At 36.9% G+C, this 21,791-nt stretch overlaps 2 protein-coding genes across 2 annotated transcripts; both read right to left on the bottom strand.

Moving 5' to 3' along the window:
* Nucleotides 1-2,686: 2,686 nt before the first annotated feature.
* On the bottom strand, nucleotides 2,687-4,885 carry LOC105137298 (probable cinnamyl alcohol dehydrogenase 1). The gene is made up of 7 exons (XM_011042996.1): nucleotides 4,698-4,885; nucleotides 4,468-4,597; nucleotides 4,252-4,365; nucleotides 3,822-4,052; nucleotides 3,455-3,740; nucleotides 3,226-3,376; nucleotides 2,687-3,122 (listed from the first exon to the last, which is right to left on the bottom strand). The coding sequence occupies exons 2-7, from the start codon at nucleotides 4,551-4,553 to the stop codon at nucleotides 2,926-2,928; spliced, it is 1,065 nt and encodes a 354-aa protein (XP_011041298.1). The 5' UTR covers nucleotides 4,554-4,597; nucleotides 4,698-4,885; the 3' UTR covers nucleotides 2,687-2,925.
* Nucleotides 4,886-15,575: 10,690 nt separating this feature from the next.
* Nucleotides 15,576-17,138, bottom strand: LOC105137297 (vinorine synthase-like). Its single transcript, XM_011042995.1, has one exon. The coding sequence runs from the start codon at nucleotides 17,052-17,054 to the stop codon at nucleotides 15,762-15,764; it is 1,293 nt and encodes a 430-aa protein (XP_011041297.1). The 5' UTR covers nucleotides 17,055-17,138; the 3' UTR covers nucleotides 15,576-15,761.
* Nucleotides 17,139-21,791: the final 4,653 nt, after the last annotated feature.

Below are 21,791 nucleotides of genomic sequence, written 5' to 3'. Positions count from 1 at the left end.
AAGAAAGGAAAAGAGTAAGATAATTTCTTTGAAAAGCACTTTGCCTGTAAAATTGTTTGGCGTGCTTTTATGGAAACTTGCGTCAGTGGATGAGGTTGATGATAATCTGGCAAACAGATCGAGCACTACCGCCTGAGAAAGTAGAAAAGGCTGGATATGCTCCTCGATCATTGCTTCTTCTTTCAAAAAATCTCAGTCCGTGCTATCTCGATTTAGCCCCACGAAATGACTCATCGGGCTAATCAACTCGCCGGGTGAGTTGGGTTTATTAAATATGAAAAACACACGATCCTTTCAAAACAGTGATAATTAGCAGAATTTCCTGTTCTTTTACCTTATTAGTATCTTAAGTTCAATTGCGGAAAACAAGGAATCGTTGACAATGACCATGTAAGAAAACTCCATCAGTCTAGCGATATAATCTTAAGACAACATGCTTCTAAAAGCAACACAAGTTGACTTAAGCGGCATAATCTGGCGAATAACATGCCAGATCTAGAGTGAAACAAGGTACATGCATGGTGATCCTGCTAGGAATGTTGCAGCAGCAGCAGCATTACTCTGTGTTACCTGACTCCATTGTCTGGAGCAGTGGAGCTGTGACCACTGCCAGTGTTAGATCAGGGGGATTGTGATTCGCCAGACCTCTTACGAATCTCCCTGTACTCTTGGCATTTAGCACACAGATGGCAGAAAAGGCTGGTAACAAAGTCACAGAATTGCGCTTCCTGCACATATATAAATGGCTTTATCCCAAACAGTTTATTATCATGTGCAGCTCGCAAGAAAGCAGTTAAAACACCGAAATGGCTTGCTTGTCTTCTTCTCTTGAAGTATGTGGCTCAACTGAACCACTGGTAAGTCTCAGATCACTGAAGAGTTAGCAAACAAATTTTATTGTTTGATGATTTTTTTTTAAGCAAAAGGGTATCTTTTTTTGTTATGTGATTTCTTCTCAGTGAACATTACCGAGTGTTTTTGATTTTATAGGTGGGAAACAACTCAAACAAGGATCTAGACTTGGCTCAACACGACGATATAGAAATGGCATGATTTGTTTTGTTAGTTCATTGAGTGTTTAGGTCAACTTTTCTGGGGTTTTGTTTGTTTTGACAATTGCTTAGGGGATTTGCTACTCACATGCCTTGTCAGTTGCTTTACTGTGTTTTGTTACTTTAAGAGCGGAGCTTGAATTGGAATGAAAATCTTGACTAGAAAATATTCATTTTTGTTGGCTGTAAGTTGCTAGGAGTAATATAGCAAGAGAAAGAGAGATTGTTGCCACCACTAGAAAATAGAAAAACGCCTTTCCGTTGAAAACTTTTATCACCGATGGATCACCAACTGAAACACTTCATCGGACAAAGTTTTGTCTAGAATTTCTATCCGTCGGTACTTTCACCGATAATTGCTAATACCAACAGAATATTGGTGTCAAAAAAATAAAATACATTGATCAATTTTTCTCGGTCATTTTCTCGGTAAATGATTTACTGATGAAATATTTTGTCGTCTATTCCATAAAAAAAAAAAAAAAACTAACTATTGCCGCTGGGATTGTCAATGGAATATTGGTGACCGAATTTCCATCGGAGAGCAGCGGCAGAATATTCGTCAACGTTTCCATTACTATTGCCAGTTTTCTGGTACCATGCAGAGTTAATGGACAACATAGGAAAGGGTAAGCAAGGAGTTGTATCTGTTTCAAATGAATCATTGAATGGGTGGACAGTACTGAATAAGTTAAGGTCTAGGTCGTCTACTTCGATTATATACATCGCGTTTATGACGTGGATTATCGAAAGGAACGAAGAAACCAGCTGTTTTGAAGCTTTTGGTCGCCTAGAGCAGGACATGGTGAGCAATGCCTTGCATAAGTTTCTGTGGACTTGCTCAAGCAACTTGGAAATTCTAGTGTTGGGAAGTTGGATTCTTTGACTATGACCATGAAAATGTAGTGACTTCAGTCTGACTTATAAGCTAACTCATATTCTAATAAAAGATAGCCACTGTTGTGAACAACGCAAAGAGTATGTTCGGATTCTGTTGCTCGTGACAGCATTTTGTTGTAAACAGAAAATTGAAGCGGTTGCTGGAAGGTGTTCAATTGACAATGTCCATCAAAAAACCGGTGCCGCTCAGCTGGAGATACCAGTATCAGACAAGAGTGCTTGCGACAGTGATACTTTAACAGAGGACCAAGAATATATGAAGGAAATAAAGGAGCTGCATGCATACCTTGACATGGTAAACTTTTTGCTCTCTGGAAATTAAGAATTCTTATTATGTTCAACAATTTGCTCTCTGCAACAATATATAACAAGCACAAAAATATAACCAGCTGATTTTTTCCACCGGATCAGTGTTGTGATTTTGATCCAATTAGCAGGAATTTTGATAATCGGGTGATTAATGTTATCTTAGTGTTGGGTTTGTTGTTCATATGATATAACAAGTGATCCTGAATCGTTAGGTATAAATCTAACATAATTAGATGATGATCTATTCTAGATAGTCTGTATATAAGGTTTAACAGATGCATTTCTAGACTAATAGGACAGGTTCAAGTCCAAGAAAAAATATGGTTGTGTCAGACCAGAATAATAGCTCAAATTAATGCAGATGGAAGTTAAAGACACAACAAACATAGAACACAGATATTGTTGAGCAAAAAAGACTATAGATATGAAGTATAAATTCACAAGTTTATTCTCTCTGAAAGTAATACTTAATAGGTTTACAAAACCTTAAGAACCATGCATTTCAGAGGCTGTTTTAGCTTTTTAGGATAGGAAAGTAGATGCTAATACTTTATCTTATTCTCAGTTCATTGCCAAACGAAACTGTATGATACAAAATAGATGACTTGGTGTTCCATTTCGGAGGACTAGAAGATCGCCTGACATCCTTTATGGATACTATATATCACTTGAGGGAGTTTTCAATGTCAATCACAAATCGGTATTTCACATCATTCTTTATCAACCTCTCAAGTGCTTCATTCACAGACTGAATTGGTATGACTTCTACTTTGGGGTAGATTTTGTGAGTACCACAAAAGTCCAGCATTTCCTGTGTATGTTTTGTGCCTCCTGTTGCACTTCCAGAAATGGATATCATACCTGCCGAAGTAAGGAAAAATGCAAACCCAGATTAATGAAATCAGGATTCTGACACTTAAACTGACATTTCCTTTCATTTTTTTCCTTGTATAAATCACTTTACCAACAAGCAGCTTCAGAGGAGTGAGCTTCATTTCACTTGGAGCGCCCACGAGGACCAGGACTCCAGCGGTCTTCAGAGTTGTAATGTATGGATCAAATGGATGTTCACCTGATGCTGTGTCAATAATGAAGTCCAGGGATTTATCCAGAGCCTGCAAATAAGGATCATTAATCCACTAGCAAATCTCAATCCCTGTAAGCTGCTAGAGAAAACTCATCGGACTGCGTACCTTCATTTGCTCCGTGTCCGACGAGACTACAAAGTTGTCTGCTCCAAGCAGATTCAAGGCTTCCTCTTTTTTCGATATGCTTGTGCTGAAAACTGTGACATTCATTCCAAAAGCCTTCCCAAACTTCACAGCCATGTGACCAAGGCCGCCTAGTCCAATCACCCCGAGGGATTTTCCAGGTTGGTTCATCTTGTGACGAATCATGGGAGTGTAGACTGTTATGCCAGCGCACAGCAATGGTGCTGCTAAAGCTAGTGGATAACCGTCAGGTATTCTGTGGCAGTATCTGTTAAAGACAACAAGAAAGTTATTTTATGTATCATGTGCTTCACACACTGCGAATTCTAAAGTCCAAAGGTATGCACACCTTTCGTGAACAACAATAAAACTGGAGTACCCTCCTTTTGTGATGGTGCCATCGACATCAACACTGTTAAAGGTGGTAATAACTCCATTTGCACAATGCACTTCGAGCCCATCGTTACAATACTCACAATCCCTGCATGAATTGATAAATGTTCCCACTCCGACATGGTCGCCCATTTTGAAGCGTTGAACATCAGATCCAACCTCTTGAACAGTTCCAACTATCTCATGACTGAACAAAATAAAACATCATAAGCATGTCAATTGAAGGAGAATGAAAAACAAGAAATTCCCCGTGATATTCCCTTCTCATCAGCACAAGTTCATCACTACCTTACTAAGACTGAGATATTATATCAAGGAAATATCTCATTTCATAAACTTAATCTAGTAAGGTAATAAGAAATAATTTATATTATTCTTTTACACACCCTGGCACAACTGGGTATAATGACTTTTTGAATTTGTTCCTGGTATAGAGAACATCTGCATAGCAAATTCCACAGTGTGTTATTTTTACTGAAATGTCATCTTTCCCAACATCCCTGCAGAAGTTTTCACAGTCAATTAGTAGTTGAATATATGTTAATAACATCGAGGACTATGAGTTCTTTCATTGCCATTATCGTTATATATGATATTCATACCTTCTTTTAAATTCATACGGGGACAGAACTCCTGATTCATCTTTTGCAGCCCAGGCAAGGCAATTCTCACTCTTATCTGAAGCCATCCTCCAGTTCTCTCTAAGCAATGAAGCAGAACTTCAACAATGACCTGCATAGAATTTACTCATCACGTTAATTCAGATTCAGTGAAAGAATCAGCAACTGGAAAGTTCACCGAGAAATACAAAGAGAAATCTAGGAGATTGGACCTGTAAGATGCTCTAGAGCTAGGATAAATGCTCAGCGCAGAGCAGGAAGAGAAGGGATAAGCAGCAGCTGTGGATAGGGCCTTGCATATAACGAAGTGTATATATAGTGATTCCAGGAGGCTTCTATGGGGGATCAAGACTGGAAATAAAATAAATGTGGTCACAGTTTTGGATCATAAACGTCATGAAAGACTTCATATTAAGGCAAGAAAGTCTGTAATGAAGTCGGAAAAAAAGTTGAGTAAATCGTGAGTGGCTCCACCCGGAACAGAACAACTGATGACATATGTGGTGATGTATCCGCCATCATGTGACGCAATATCTGATCTCATGTTGGTCCTAACTTCCACCAGTTGTTAATTAATTGGTGATATTACTGTAGTAGACATGTTCAAAGATGCAAGTGAAAACGAATATAATTTTTTTTCAAAAAAAGAATTTCTAGTTTCCTTTCTCCCCTTGACCAGTTCTCTAGTTTTTGCGTGCCTTGTGTGTCAAATAAATATTTTTAACTCCAAATCAGCGAGGTGATACCTCAATAATAGTTTTATATTAACCTCTAATAAATCTCCTCAATAACAACTTTCCAGGCTTGAAACTTATCTTGCACGAACCAGATGTGAAAATCAAATTCGTGTTTGATGTAATATCAAGAAACTATCTTAACTCAAATAAAAATTTAAATTGATAGATAAAATCTTAAAAATAATTTTATATTACTTTTTAAAATAACTTGAGACTGCTTAATGAAATTGAAACTAGCAGTCCTGCTCTTCCAATCTGTAGAATATATATTTCATCGTAGCATAAAAAGCATAGGCTACAAATCCAAGTATTTTTTGCTATTTATGTTTCCTTCATAATTAAATTCCTTTTGTCCTGTTTCCGTCAACAAGCTCGTTTAGTTCGTCCGGACTTCTTTTAAGGTTTGGACCTTTCAATCTGGAAACTTTAGCCAAAAACAAATAGTCTGAATCTTCAAGTTGTCTTTGTCACCTGAATAACTAAGAAACTGAAATATCCTTGTTTCTGTGATGGTGCCATCCACATCATTGCCATTGAATGTGGTAACTAGCCCATTTGAGCTATGAACTCCAAGCTCTTCATTGCAGTACTCACAATCTCTGCGTGGCTTGACATATTTTCCTTCTCTAACATCATGGTCACCAATTTCGAAGTGATGAATCTCTTATCGAACAATCCATGGCTGCACAACAAAACATAACCATGTCAAGTGAAAGACAAACGCAGGAAATTGATCATCGCAGTTCTTTTGCAACTATAAGAATCCAGTTCTGGCAAAAAACTAAAAATAAAAAACCTAAATTTCAGCAGTTATGATCTGCAAATAGGGCTCGTCACATCCCAGGCACTAGGATACGTTATGTTTTCAAGTTTACTCCAGGTGTAACGCACATCAATGTAACAAATTCCACGTAGAGTTATTCTTACTGCATAAAGTCGAGTTTGGAAAAAATGGTGTACGAATTGAAAACGGTTACAGAATTCTTGACTAAACAGGAGAAGCGATATAGCACAGATGACACGAGTTGATCCACGATCCATTATGTGACACATTGTCTGATCTCAAACAATTCCCAACTTTCACCAATTTTTAATTAATGCTGGGGAAATCACAGTTGCAGAATGGTGAAGATGCAATGAAAGAAAATTCCCTGTTATATGTTCCTGAAACTAAATCAGATGAGAAAAATCTGTTCTTTTGTTGAAGAAATTTCAATCTGTTTTTCAGATTCTTTTCAGTGCCATTTCCTCGGCAAAATACTATCGGATCGAATCACAAAAAATGGCTCACGGTCGAAGTTTACTACATTAAGAGAGTTCTTTCATAATTGTTTTCTTGAAACTCTCCATTGCCTGTCCATCATGTGGAATTTGAAGCTGATCTTGACACTGCTGAAGCCATTTGAAAATAACTTAAGAGAGTTTTTTATTTCCTTCATTGGACAACATAGCAGAGACAATAACATGCATGATTCTGGTCATTGGCTTCAAGATGAAGCTCCAGCTACCCACAGGAAACTAACAATAGCAGGGACCACTATCAAAGGTGATTTGCATCTATCTGAATTATTCATATGTTCTAGTAGCATTAAAGGTCTGCAAATTAAACTGCATAAACCATTTATTTAGGTGCTTCTTTTCCAAGTTTGGCCTCACGCATGGCAACAAACTTGTTAACCAGCTTGTCTCTATCCGGCCAGTTCTCATGGATGATTGGAGCATTTGCAAATTCCTGCTTCCATGCCGCTAAGGATGGAAACTTTTCCTGGTCTATCAGTATCAGACCTAGTATCTCCTCAAAGATACCAAGGTAGTAAGCAAGCCATCCTAATGCAATATCCGCTAGCCCAATAGTCTCCCCACCAAAGAATTTCTTTCCTCTTATCTCTTCTTCTAAATATTTCAAGTTCTCCAAGGATGCAAGGACCCCTTCTTCTAGCTCTTTTCCCTCCTTCATAAGCACATCCCCCACAATTGATTGCAAAACCTGCAACCACGCGCAAAGCAAGGTTGCTTCAAATCAATTCATGTTTGATCAAGTTCAGGCAATTCAATCATATAAATCACTGATTATTATGGAAGGGACAGAGGACCTAAACAATTACCTTATCATCACCAAACTTGGCCCAGAAACGAGCATTGGCTTGCTGGTGAGGATCTTCAGGCAACAGAGGATTTTGCTTCCATGTCTCGTCGATGTATTCTAGAATGACAAGTGATTCACAGATGACTTTACCGTTGTGGACAAGCACGGGAACCTTCTTGTAGATAGGATTGTATTGCAAGAGTAAAGGGCTCTTGTTGGAGAGATCTTCATATATGGTATCTGTTGCGCATACTGGACCAAAAGCAAACATAAATAAAACACAAACAACAGATTTACGTGGTTTCCCAAAATCGAAAACACAAACAACAGATTTACGTGGTTTCCCAAAATCGGGTACATCCACGGAGGCAGCAGATTGTATATTATTGGAGGAATGATACAAACACTCAACTCAACCCAGTACAATCCCACTTAACCGGGTGTTTCACTCTTACACTCGGTGTTTCTCTCAAATCTGTATTTTCTCACTCTTACAGTTGCACTCACCACACTTTCACCCTTTTGCTCTCACCACAATTTCACTACACATATTACATTGCTCTCTCTTTATCTCTATTTATAGGAGAGCCTTGACAACTTGGTTGAGGGTGGTTGAGGGTGGTTGATGGTGGTTGAATGGTGGTTGGAAGTAGTTGATAGAGCCTTGGCAACTTGGTTGAGGGTGGTTGATGGTGGTTGAATGGTGGTTGTTAAAGGAGAGGGTGGTTGATGGTGGTTGAGAAAAAATGTTGACAATTTGCTACAAATCTCCACCTTGGCAAGATTTTTTCCATCCAATCTTTGTGATCAATCAATGCTGCCTCTAATGCGCCATATGGCGCTGCACCCTGAAGGTGCTCAACACCGAGAGATGTTGACCAAGTCCAAACAATGTTGGAACTTGATCCCTGAGACACATTTTGTGAGCATGTCAGCTGGATTATCTGCGGTACCAATCTTCTGTAGCAGAATATCTCCTTCATCCACAATTTCTCGAATAAAATGAAATCGAACATCGATGTGCTTGGTGCGGGAATGATGAACCTGATTCTTTGCAAGACAAATAGCACTTTGACTATCACAATGGACATTCACGTGCTCTTGAACAATTCCCAAATCTTCAATCAACCCATGTAACCATATAGCTTCCTTGAAAGCTTCTGTTACTGCCATGTACTCTGCCTCAGTTGTTGACAAAGCTACTGTTGATTGTAAAGTTGACCTCCAACTTACAGGCCCTTTAGCAAGTGTAAACACATAGCCTGTTGTGGAACGACGCTTGTCTAAGTCACCAGCATAGTCCGAATCCACATAACCAACTAAATTTTGTTTGAGTCTATCATCCCTCTCAAACTTCAAACCAATATCAGTTGTGCCATGAATGTACCGTAGAATCCACTTAACTGCCTGCCAATGACCCTTTCCCGGATCATGCATATACCTGCTCACCATACTGACTGCATGTGAAATATCTGGTCTCGTACAAACCATTGCATACATTAATGCACCAACTGCATTTGCATACGGAATTTGAACCATATGCTTGCGCTCTTCCTCTGTGCGTGGAGACATTGAAGCACTTAGCTTAAAATGAGAAGCTAAAGGTGTACTTACAGGCTTGGTCTTACCATCTACCCCAAATCTCTTTAGAATTTTCTTCAAGTATTGGGTCTGTGTCAAACAGATTGTGCCTTTTCTTCTGTCTCTCTGAATCTCCATGCCAAGAATCTTCTTAGCTTCTCCAAGATCCTTCATTTCAAACTCAATTCTCAGTTGAGCTTTCAGTCTGTCAATCTCCACTTTGCTCTTTGATGCAATCAACATATCATCCACATATAAGAGCAAATAGATGAAAGAACCATCAAGAAGTTTGCGAAAATATACACAATGATCAAACTGACTCCGTGTGTATCCATGTTCTATCATGAACTTGTCAAATCGCTTATACCACTGGCGAGGAGATTGTTTCAATCCATACAGTGACTTATTCAGTTTACAAGCCCAATTCTCTTTCCCAGTGACTTTGAAACCATCTGGCTGAGACATGTAAATTTCCTCTTCCAAATCTCCATGTAGGAAGGCAGTTTTCACATCAAGTTGGGCTAACTCCAAATCAAACTGTGCAACCAAGGCTAGCAGAATACGAATTGATGAATGCTTAACAACTGGGGAGAATACCTCATTATAATCTATCCCCTCCTTCTGAGCATAGCCTTTTGCTACCAATCTTGCTTTGAAACAGATGTTGTCTTTTCCTGGATTACCTTCCTTCTTAGCATATACCCACTTGCAACCAATTGTCTTCTTTTCCTTAGGGAGTTGTACCAAATCCCAAGTCTGATTCTTGTGGAGAGATTTCATCTCTTCATCCATTGCCTCTTTCCATTTTGCACTTTCTACACTCTGTACTACCTCTTTGTAGGTGCAGGGGATTCCATCATGAATCACCGGAAGTGCATAAGCCACCATGTTACAATACCGAGCGGGTTTCTTGATAACTCTTTTCGGTTTACTCGTTGCAATGGATTCTTGTTGTGTGGTTGCTGAAGTTGTTGCATCCTCTTCATCTGAACTTTCATCTGAATCTCCTTCAGTAGAGATTGTCTGAACAGTCTTTATAGGAATGACTGAAGTCTCCAACGCCACCTGTTATGCATCACCAGACTGTTTTTCCTTCTCCTGTGATTTCTCTTGTTGTAACATGCCAGACTCATCAAAAGTGACATCTCTACTCAAAATCACTTTCTTTGATTCAGAACACCAGAGTCTGTAACCTTTTACTCCTCCACTAAAGCCCAAAAATATAGCTTTCTTGGCTCTAGGATCTAGCTTGGACTCAGTAACATGATAATATGCTGAGCAACCAAATATACGCATAGAGTCATAATCATTTGCAGGAGAGCCTGACCATACCTCTAAAGGGGTTCTTCCATTTAATGCTGCTGAAGGTAACCGGTTAACAATATGACGAGCATAGCTTAATGCCTCGCCCCAGAACACTTTGCTTAGTCCTGAATGTGATAGCATACATCGGACTTTCTCCACCAATGTGCGATTCATGCGTTCTGCTACTCCATTTTGTTGTGGTGTTTTGCGCACAATAAAATGTCGCTTGATCCCTTCATCCTGACAAACTTTAAAGAAAGGATCTAAAGTGTACTCACCACCATTATCTGACCGAATAGTCTTAACTCTCCTTCCCGTTTGAGTCTCCACCATTTTCTTCCATTTCAGAAAGATATCAAGGACCTCATCCTTGTGTTTCATCATGTACACCCATACTCGTCTTGAGAAATCATCAATAAAAGTAACAAACCAACGATTACCTCCAAGAGATTCATTCTTTGAAGGTCCCCATACGTCTGTGTGAACATAATCAAGAATCCCTTTTGTATTGTGTACCGCAGTGCCAAACTTGACTCTTGTCTGTTTTCCAAGAACACAATGCTCACAGAACCCATGCTTCCCAGTCTTGGCGCCTTTTAATAGACCTTGCTTGACCAATCCTTGCAAAGCCTTTTCACCAGCATGCCCTAAACGCATGTGCCAAAGTCTGGAATTATCTGCTTCATCATCTTCTATGCTTTTGGAAACAGCTGCTGTACCGGTAACAGTAGATCCATCCAGGAAATATAAGTTTCCTTTCCTCGTGCCTCTTAAGACAACTAATGCACCACGGATTGCTCTCAGGACTCCACCATGCATGATAATCTTATAACCATTGGATTCTAGGACTCCAAGTGAGAAGAGATTTTTCTTCAGGTCAGGTACATACCGTACCTCTGTCAGTGTCTTGACTACCCCATTATGCATCTTCAGATGGATAGTCCCAATCCCTTTGATCTCACAAACATCATCATTACCCATCAACACAACTCCTCCATCGAACTCCTCGAGTCTCGAGAATAAGTGCTTGTTAGGGCACATGTGATAGGAACATGCAGAATCAAGAATCCATTCACCAGAATGGTTTTCTGGTGATGAGACCATGAATGCAGAGTCTCGTTCATCCTCATCTCGTGCAACGTTCACAGTTGGTTCATCTTTTTCCTTATTGCCCTTGATCGGACAATCTTTCTTCCAGTGTCCCTTTTTATGACAAAAGGCACACTCATCTTTTGCAAGATATCGTCTGTTTGATGATTCTCCTCTGGATTTTGAGCGAGATCTCCCTCGCCCTCGAAATCTTCTGGGGTTTGTTCTGCCTCTAACTGTCAATGCTTCTGACGTTGACTCTTTGTGAACAATCTGATCCTTCTTCCGGTACTCATTGTTCACCAAAGCATTGGACACATCAATGAATTTAATCTTTTCTTTACCATACAGTAAAGTGGTGACGAGATGGTCATATGTGTCAGGCAGTGAATTCAATAACAGCAGAGCTTTATCTTCATCATCAATTTCCACATCTAAATTCTTCAAATCAGTTATCATTTTATTGAAATCATTCAGATGCTCATTCATAGAAGTACCTTTCTTGTGCTGAAAGCGGAAGATCCTTTTCTTCAAGTAGAGACGATTCTCTATACTCTTCTTCATAAACTTGTCCTCCAGTGCTTGCCATAATTCCTTTGCAGAGTTTTGTTCTGAAAAGGCGTACTTCTGATCCTTTACAAGACAAAGTCGGATGGAACTGCAAGCTAACCGATTTATCCTTTCCCAGCTTTTATCATCCAAATCCTCCGGTTTATCTTCTAGAGTGAAATCCAAATTCATTTGGACAAGCATATCCATGACTTCACATTTCCACATGCCAAAATTACCCTTCCCATCAAACTTCTCCACCTCAAATTTGGTACTCGATACCGGGATATATTGTGGAGGTATACTAGCATTTCCCACTAATCTTTCTTCTGGAATATCAGCCATTAGGATGTCTTTGGATTACAAATAGGCTCCCGAAATTGTTAAAACATGCACTTTTATGCTCAAAAGAGTCAAAACAGTAACTTCGGTGTGCTGTTTCACAAAACGAAAACCACGGTTGCGTCCGGAATGGTTGAAAATGCTAGGAACCAACTTGACTCGGCCTAAAACCGGTCAAAACATCACTGAGTTGGCCAAAAAATCAATCTGACCGAGTTAACTCAGGGAAGGAATATTCTGTCACGGAATATTCTCTTACTGTCAACGGAATATTCTTATTCTGTCAAGAGAATATTCTGTCACTGTTAGATGATGTGTCTGATGACATGGCAATGTGGACCCTCTGTTGATGACGTGGATGTTGACTCAGTGCCACGTGTCGGATGACGTGGCTGTCTTCTCAGGTGAGATTTCCGGCACTGTCTGGTTTTTCCGGCAGATTTCCGGCGAAACTTCGGCGAGCTCTACAGGGCTCGTTTCAACTCCGATTTTGATGATCTTTATATCGCCGGACTCGTATCAACGAGAGGAATCTCCACAGGTGGTCAAAATCAAGATCTGAGAACTTTGAAAATTCTGCAACTTTGAACAGAGAGCTGAAAAAGGTGTTTTTTTCAGTGTTCAAGCTTCCCTAATGCTCTGATACCAATTTGTTGCGCATACTGGACCAAAAGCAAACACAAATAAAACACAAACAACAGATTTACGTGGTTCCCCAAAATCGGGTACGTCCACGGAGGCAGCAGATTGTATATTATTGGAGGAATGATACAAACACTCATCTCAACCCAGTACAATCCCACTTAACCGGGTGTTTCACTCTTACACTCGGTGTTTCTCTCAAATCTGTATTTTCTCACTCTCACAGTTGCACTCACCACACTTTCACCCTTTTGCTCTCATCACAATTTCACTACACTTATTACATTTCTCTCTCTTTATCTCTATTTATAGGAGAGCCTTGGCAACTTGGTTGAGGGTGGTTGAGGGTGGTTGATGGTGGTTGAACGGTGGTTGGAAGTGGTTGATGGTGGTTGTTAAAGGAGAGGGTGGTTGATGGTGGTTGAGAAAAAATGTTGACAATTTGCTACATTTTCTACTTCCCAAATTTTCTACTCTTGCTTCACCCATGATATTGAGCTCCACTAGCAAATTAATTTAGCTTGGGCTGTGGAGGGTTTTGATCCAAATCTAGCGAAGCAGTGAGATGAAAAATATGGACCAGGATGTTCATTTACTTTTATAATGATTGGTATCTGAGATGCTTGAAAATTTTAAATGCACGAACATTCATGGAAAAACCAGGAGCTCCATCTTTACTCATCCTTCACTGTCCTTATAATGTCGTGCTTGCAAAAGCGTAAATCATCTGTTGCTTTGTCCATCCAACAAGCGCGAATAATGGTTGTGCTAGATGGACATTTTTGTTGCGCCCAGTCTCTGAAGCTCGTTATGCTTGAACTGCTTAAATAGTCAACCATGCTGTCGATTTAACCAGGGGCCTTTCACCTACGAAGAAAAAAATAGCTAAAAGCCATGAACATTTTTCTTTTCATTATGGTTTATTTTTCAGGAGCAGAAACGTCTGCAAGAGCAATTTGCTGCAGACCAAGGGGCATTTTATGGTTCAAGGTAGGGGTGTTAAAAAAAACCGAAAAACCGATTAAACCGATAAAATTGGAAAAAAAAACCGATTAAACCGATTAAAATTTTGAAAAAACTAGCCGGTTCGGTTCGGTTTCAGTTTTATAACCAAAAAACTGAAAAACCGAACCGAACCGAAACCGGAAAAAAAACCGAGCCAAAACCGAGAAAACCGAGCCAAACCGGAAAAACCGAGCCAAACCGATTTGAACCGGTTTTCCCTTAAAAAACCGAACCGAACTGAAACCGGTCGGTTTGACCCGGTTTCGGTTTTTTTTTTCAAATTTTTTTTTCCGGTTTGATTATTTTTTTTAATAAAAACCAAACCGAAAATAAACACCCCTAGTTTAAAATGAGCGATTAAAAAGCCCTTGGGTCTGAGCATCAGTGCCAACACAACGGCTGGAACACCGACTGCACGACGCGGGGTCACTGCTTTTGGCCATCATGCAGCTCAGCTGGAAAGCAACGTAGAGAGAGCAGGGCTCATAATGTATCGCTGATAAACTATGTCTAGCAGAACATAGTAAAGTTATTACTTAATTTATAATAATATTAAAAAAAAACCAAATATCATTCACTTTATACAACGTTTTACTGACAAAGCCAATTCTTGCTTCCTGGATTGGAACTGTGTAGACATACCAACATGGGGTGATTCTACAAATTTTTTCATTGCTATACTTGTAAAATTTCACTGTTAATGCAATTGAAAAAAAAAGGGGTCATAATTTTATATATAATTATAATTTCATTGCTATTCTTTTTTTGTTTTGCCCTTACACTCTCCTTTCTTTTTCGGTCTCCATTTACTCGATGGTGCTGCTTTATATATAATTCTTTTTATTATTGTCATAATTTATTTCTGGATTACTTTTTAAAATTATATATTTTTTTAAAATAAAAAATATAAAATAAAGATTGACAACACGAAAAAAACATGTGCATGAGGATTCCAAAAAATACATAAACACCAAGTTCTGCATGGAGACTGCCTTTGAAATAATATCCAAGTCCTTATGTGAGATACCTCGAAGGATCATATAATTTGAAGGGTCGAAATAAATATGCGTTGAGAATCTTCTTTGCCTCCTTTTTCGGCCAAAACATAAAGTCTTCTTCCAAATCTTATTCATCCTTTTTTCAGCCAAAACATAAAGTCTTCTTTCGCCATTAATTAATTAATTTTTAAGAGAATGCCGCCATTAATTAATTTTTAACCTCAAGGCAGTGCCTACCAAAATGGACCTCATAAAATTGAAATCTGCACCAACTACTAAAGATAAATGTGCTCCCGTTGTTGGGATGATCTTTTTGCATTGCCCGAATTTTTTTTTATAATCATTGAAAATATATTAAAAAGATTATAAAATCAATATCCAAAGTAAAATACAACGGCATGATAAAAAAAAAAATTAAAGAAAAAAAAAGTCTGCTACAACATGAACGAAAAAAACCAGAAGAGATTTAAGCAAATAGATTCTTTAATAAATAAAGATTTATGCTCTAACAAATTTAGTTTAATCATATTTATATAATGAAGAGCTACTTTTACTGCGTAATTTAATGAACAATGAGCTTTAAAAAAAGAGGCCACATAAGGATTGGAACTAAAACATAGATAGAGGGATCATGGCACCCCCAATATCGAAATTTTTTTCATTCTATTCATAAAAGATTTAAGACTTTTCATCTTAATTAATAGGGAACAATTAATGGGTGGCAGTACATATAGATTGTACGTGAACACGAAAGAATTATTTCCTTTGCAGTGAGATTTAATTAAACAAAGGCTCCCATGTGCCTAGTAGTACACGCTCAAACCTGGACAATCAATCCCTTAATTAGGGGAGGACCAAGAACAAACCACTAAGCTTAATGCACATGAAACATCCAGATTTTTCATTAAAAAAAGGGTAAAAAAAGGGCATCCGACATAAAGTTCATATGACTGGAGTGAAAGAAGCATAGGCTAAGATGTCTGGATTTTGTTCGAACTTGACCATTTCTTCGTTGGGCAATGCAATCCGTACTTCCATTCCCTCACCATCCCTTGTATCCAATAGCATGACCCAGTTGGGTGAAAGCCTCAAAGAAGTGCCTACCCAAATGGGCTTTCCCCATCCAAAATCAACCTCATAAAATCGAAATTTACACCAACTACTGAAACCAATTACACTCCTAAAGTTATTAGGATCTTCTGCCATCTCCGCCATTCTTTGTCTCATTGAACTGAAGAAGGTGCCGTCTGCGTAAACCTGCCTCACATAGTCACTGTTTATCATGCTTATTGACTCATGAATTTTTCCAGCTAAACCATTACAGTCCACCACTTTATTTTCCCAATTTGCCACAGCCAAATGGACTATATTTCCAATACAATGTTGTGGCAGGGGTGGATCCATTATTTTCCGCAAATCCACGGCAATTGTTGCGAGTTTATTTACCTTTTTAGACTCACTATCTTCTCCAACAACACCCCAAATAAGGGCTGATACAGCCTCGAACCGGGTTGGACGATTCAAATATGGCCCGTTGCACAACTTTCCTCTTAGCGCAGCTAGCTTAGGACCCTCAAACACGAATCTTTTCGTAGATATATTTAATGAACTACGAGGTATAAGATTGTATAAGAATGACATGCCTAAAAAATCTTGCGGAGGGAAGAGTGAGGAGCAATCAACAACCGTTTCTGCATTATTATCATAAATACCACAAGAAATTGCAGCCCAGCATTTAACAAAACTTGCCAGTGAGGATGCATCACCTATTCGATGGCGAATGCGAACACTGATTGCTATCCCACCACAATCAAAATAATTCACTTGGGCTGCTAGCATTACCTTGCCGCTTAGCTCATCAATGTTTTCGTCAGGCTTGCATGACTGTAGCTGTTCCAATTTATCCATGTCTGGCTGCTGAAGTATCATGGACATGTTGCCTGCTACATGGGCTTCAATATAAGAGGCTCCATCATCATTGCAATCAATGGATGAATCATCTTTTATTCGTCCAGCAAAAGGGTAGAAGAGTGTTAGCGTTTTAGCGAAGGATTTCTTTAGATAATCAGAGTTTTTGCTGGAAATTTCATCTGCTGGGGAATAAAAAAGAATGACAGGGATATCCGCTGCAAAAGCAGCAAGCTGGTCGACAGCTGAGAGCTTATAGGTTTTTAGGTGGCGAGGTGTTGGAGCAGAGGGCTTGATGATTTCCTGAGAAATAATTTGAATTTCCATGTTGTTCCCTTCCTAATTTGAAAGAAAAGTGGTGGTTGAAGATAACTCAGTGATTTGATTCATTACAGAACATGAAACATGAGATTATAAAGCGAGAGAATATCCCGTCACAAGAATAACTAATGCATATTTTAAAACTATATATATATATATATATATATTTTGGTTGAAATCCTAATCGTACCTATTCATATTCAAATAAAATGTTTACATATTCTAATGGAATCGTTGACAAATAGAAGAGGGGAGCAAAAAAAAAATATTTACAGCTTCAATAATAATAAAATAAAAAAGTACAACAAGATCATTGATTAATTTTCCATCTGAATTCAGTAAAGGGACCTTAAAGAGAGAATTATAATAAAGGTAAGAATTAATTTAAGCCAACAACTTTGATTTTTGGAAAACAGAGCTGTCATTGTAGACTATGATCTCCAATTATTTGCTTCGTCTACATTGAATTATCAAAATATTAAAGGATATAGCTAAATTAATCTATCTATACTTATAAAATATTATTTATGGGAATAATTTTTTTACTTATTTTTAATTTTAATTTCACTCTTTAACAAAAAAAAAATTTATTAGTTTTTTTATTTCATTATTTAATATTAGATTATTTTTAAAAATTATGCTTCATAATTTTATTTATTAGGTTATACATTAATCCCATAAATTTATTTTTTTGATTTTAGCATTCAATATTAAATTTATTAAAGGTGGGGTTTCATATATTCTTTTGATATATTTTTTATTAACTTATCTTTATCTCATTATTTATATATTGAGTTTAACAAGTTAATCTAATTTAACTTGAATAATTTTTTGTACACGTCATTTTTAATTAATTATTTTTTTTTATTTTAGCTTTTAAAATTGAGTTAGTTAAAAATAAAGTGTCATAATATTTTTTATTTTTTTTTATAAAATTATCTCGATCTCATTTATAATTTATATTATGAGATTGAAAAGTTGACTTATGTTGACTTTTTATTTTTTGGATTCTTAATTTTTCAATTGAATAATTTTTTAATTGAATTTTTTAATTTATTTATTTATTTTTTAAATTTTTTTCTCAAATTTATAATATAAATTATAGATTTAATACGATACAATTCAAATTTTAAACCATGTTTGAATTTGAATATTTTTTTATAATTATTTTTCCTTCTCAAGTTGATACCCACATTGATTTAAAATAATACAAAAAATTGTCTGAGAACACAGATTGGCTTTTAAAAATTACGTGAGAATATTTTACAAATATTTCTTATTTACGTGAGATTTTTTCCACGCGTGGAGTGCTAAAAGTCTCTTAGCTGGTCGGCGAAATGAAACCGAAGTCCTTGAAATCCAATTGTGTTTACATCCTACCTGCTTCGCACGTCCACTTGCCCAGATAGCACTAATTTGTTTTACTGTAGCACTAATTTGTTATTTTTTTTAATTATGTGTATTAATTTCCCAATTTGTTGGTCAAAGCAATTTAAAAAACAAGAAGTCAACAAACATATATCATATAGTCATGTTCGATCAAAGATGGGCATTATTATATCGATCAAGTGAGCAAATGCTAGGAGGTCCATCGTCGGTGATTTGGTTTTATTATTGTTGGCATTAAAATATTAATGGTGTTATTCATTTATTGCTATTAATATTGTTATTATGGTTATAATAACAATATTATTATTATTGATAAATATAAATATAGCACCGCATGGCATGCAGCATCCATCCATTTATGCCCATCAAGCCAGGGACTCCAAAAGCATGACTAAACAGCGATGAGAGCAGGAGCGAGCAAGATATATAGCACAGCATGGCATGCAGCATCAACCAGAACACAAGGCACATGGCATAAGTCAACCATCAGAAACCAGAGGGACGACCAACCAGAGATCAATATCAGCCAAAACTGGTAAGGAAATGCATGGTTCTGTCCATGGAAATGCAAAACCATTAAAACACGACTTGGAATTTGCGAAATAGAACATCAGCTAAAGTGCAATTGTCTTCAAAAATGCTTTTGTTTCTCAAAAGAATTAACAGCAAACAAATAAAAGAACAAACAAATAAATAAAAATTTGCTAACTTGGACAACCGGAGAAGTTTGCTAAAAAAACACGAACATAAACAGCCGGATGGAAATTCGTCAATTTCCTTTCTTCGTCTTTTTCTTCTTTTTTTCCTTTTTTTTTTCGCACTTCACTATTTTTCTCTTCTCTTTTCTTTTCTTCCTGATTTTCTTTTTATATTTTTATATATAATTTCAATTTTTTTAATTACAAAACAAAATAAAAAGATTGGTGGCAGTTTTGTAAACAAATAAAATAAAATAGATGAGTACAACTAGTCACGGGTCGAGGAACGGACCCTTAGGTCAGGCTACGGGCTAACACACGGACCTATGGATGTAAAACAATGTCGTTTAATCACGATTTAAATACCCTTTCTAAGACTTTTCCCTTCTCTCTCTCTCTCTCCTTTTTTACTTTCTTTCTTCTTCTATGATTTCTCTCTCTTTTCTCTCTTTAGACCCAAAAAATGACAATGGTGGCTTTGTGTCATCCGTCATTGCAAACTGCCACCATTAAAAAAGATTTCCACCTAAAAAAGAACCTTTATCGAAAATGCACCCCCTCAATCCAAAAACACCCTCCTTTTACCCTAAACTATTAGTATTGTTATAAGGGTTATTCTCTAAATTTATTTTTCTTTCAAAATAAAATAAAATAAAAACTAACAACATGGACAAAATAGGTCAAGAAGGATTCCATAAAATATATAAAACTCAACCTATAATTTTGGATGAAATTTGAAGTTTCCTTATACCCAATTATACCTAATATTGAAAAAACAATGCAGATTTAATGTCAAATTAAATGATTATTGGATAAATTTGCATAAAAATTAAGTTTATAGATATAATTAAATTTTATACAATTTAAAATAAAAAGGGATACTTATATGCAAATAGAGCATTTAAAACAAAATAAGTGTTCATGAACATTTCAAAAGGGTTAATTACAAGATAACTAATGTACTTATATGCTAAGTTAGACTTTTATAATTACATCAAGGTTTACACAAAAGCATACTGCATAAACGTGTTAATTTCATTATGCTTAAGTTAGATATTTATATAGGCTTAACAAAGTGGAGTCTTAAACATTGATACCCTTTAGAAATCGAGTCTTATCAATTGTTCCCGGGCGTCCCAACACGGACATCATTAGCCCAAGCTACTCATATAATTCATTTCCCAGTAATCCTATTACGGATGCCATTATTCATAGCTAATCTTGTAATTCATTTCTCGGTATTCCTATCACGGATGCCAATAGCCGTAGCTAATCTTGTAATTCATTTTCTGGCATTCCTATCACGGATGCCATTAGCCGAAGCTAATCTTATAAATACATTGGACTTTATTTACATTGAACATGGTATTTATTGTAATTGCATTCACCAGAAGAACTTTAAATTGCATAAGTGCAAATAGGAGGGAAAATCATGCATGTGCTTCGTCTGTCTCGTGACCTCCCCTAATAGAAGATTCAATCCTAGTCGCTCCTTCTGAATCACAAGAAAGTTTTTGGTTATGATTCCTTCAAGTCGATTATTATAGAGAATCCATATTCATTCATTACAAATATGTTACTTTCTATGCATGTTCATTTCCTCATAACAACATATATACATATATCATGTATATTTTCAGAGTGAGTATCTCAGCGTGCAAGTGTTCGCATGACTCAGTTCTTTTATATTCTTACATATAGTATTCATGTGAAAGTATAACTGTTACTGTCTAGATATTGAACTGTTACTGTCTAGACATTGAACTGTTATTGTCTAACTGTTATTGTCTAGACATTGAACTGTTATTGTCCAACTGTTACTGTCCAACCGTTACCGTTTAGACATTGAACTGTTACAGTCCAACTATTACTACCTAGACATTGAACTATTATTGTTTGAACACTCATCAGATTTTTAACTATATCTAGAGTTCTAGAATTCCATTTTAGTGAGATTGATTTCGTTGGAAAGCTAAGACACGAGTCTACAAGTTCTCTAAAGGGAGGAGAATCCAATTCTGCCTCCAAGATAGTTAAAATTACTCATCAACTAATCAGTCCTACTGCCCTACATAATCAGTCATGACTCAGTATCAGTTGGTGACCCATAACTGGAGTGTTACAGCTCCAAATTGAGCATGACCAATTTTCTTGGTTAACTAACATCCAAAACTACAATTTCTATGAGGAACCCGACTCTAATTCCCTCATCCTCCTACCCGAAAATCTCATCAAAAGTCAGGAGAAAAGTCTATTTAGATTCATAATCCCCTTCCCTTCACACAATACTTTCACAAACTACATTTTATATGTAAATTGTTTTGGTTTCATACCCGCATCACATGTCACACATGAATTAACTTAATTTTAAAAACAAATATTTTTTTTTCTAATTCATGTCTAAGAACCCTAACCTGTAATTCAATATCAAAGCATCAATTCATTATCGAATTTGAAATGAATTTTAAAATCATGTTTAAAACACCTTACCTAGTATGAATTAAGATTTTGATCTTCAACCAGTTGAAGATTTTCAACTCCCTCCTTTCTTTCCTAATGACATCCGACCCTCCTTCTCTTCTTGTTTAATTTTCTTGTTAATCCCTTGCTCACAAGTGTTTATTCCATCTATAAACCCTTAATCTTGGATGAGTTC

The sequence above is a fragment of the Populus euphratica genome, unplaced genomic scaffold (assembly GCF_000495115.2).
Source record: "Populus euphratica unplaced genomic scaffold, PopEup_1.0 scaffold66.1, whole genome shotgun sequence".
Lineage (NCBI taxonomy): Eukaryota > Viridiplantae > Streptophyta > Magnoliopsida > Malpighiales > Salicaceae > Populus > Populus euphratica.
The sequence above is the reverse complement of the archived record's forward strand: the minus strand, read 5'-3'. Positions and strand labels throughout refer to the sequence as shown.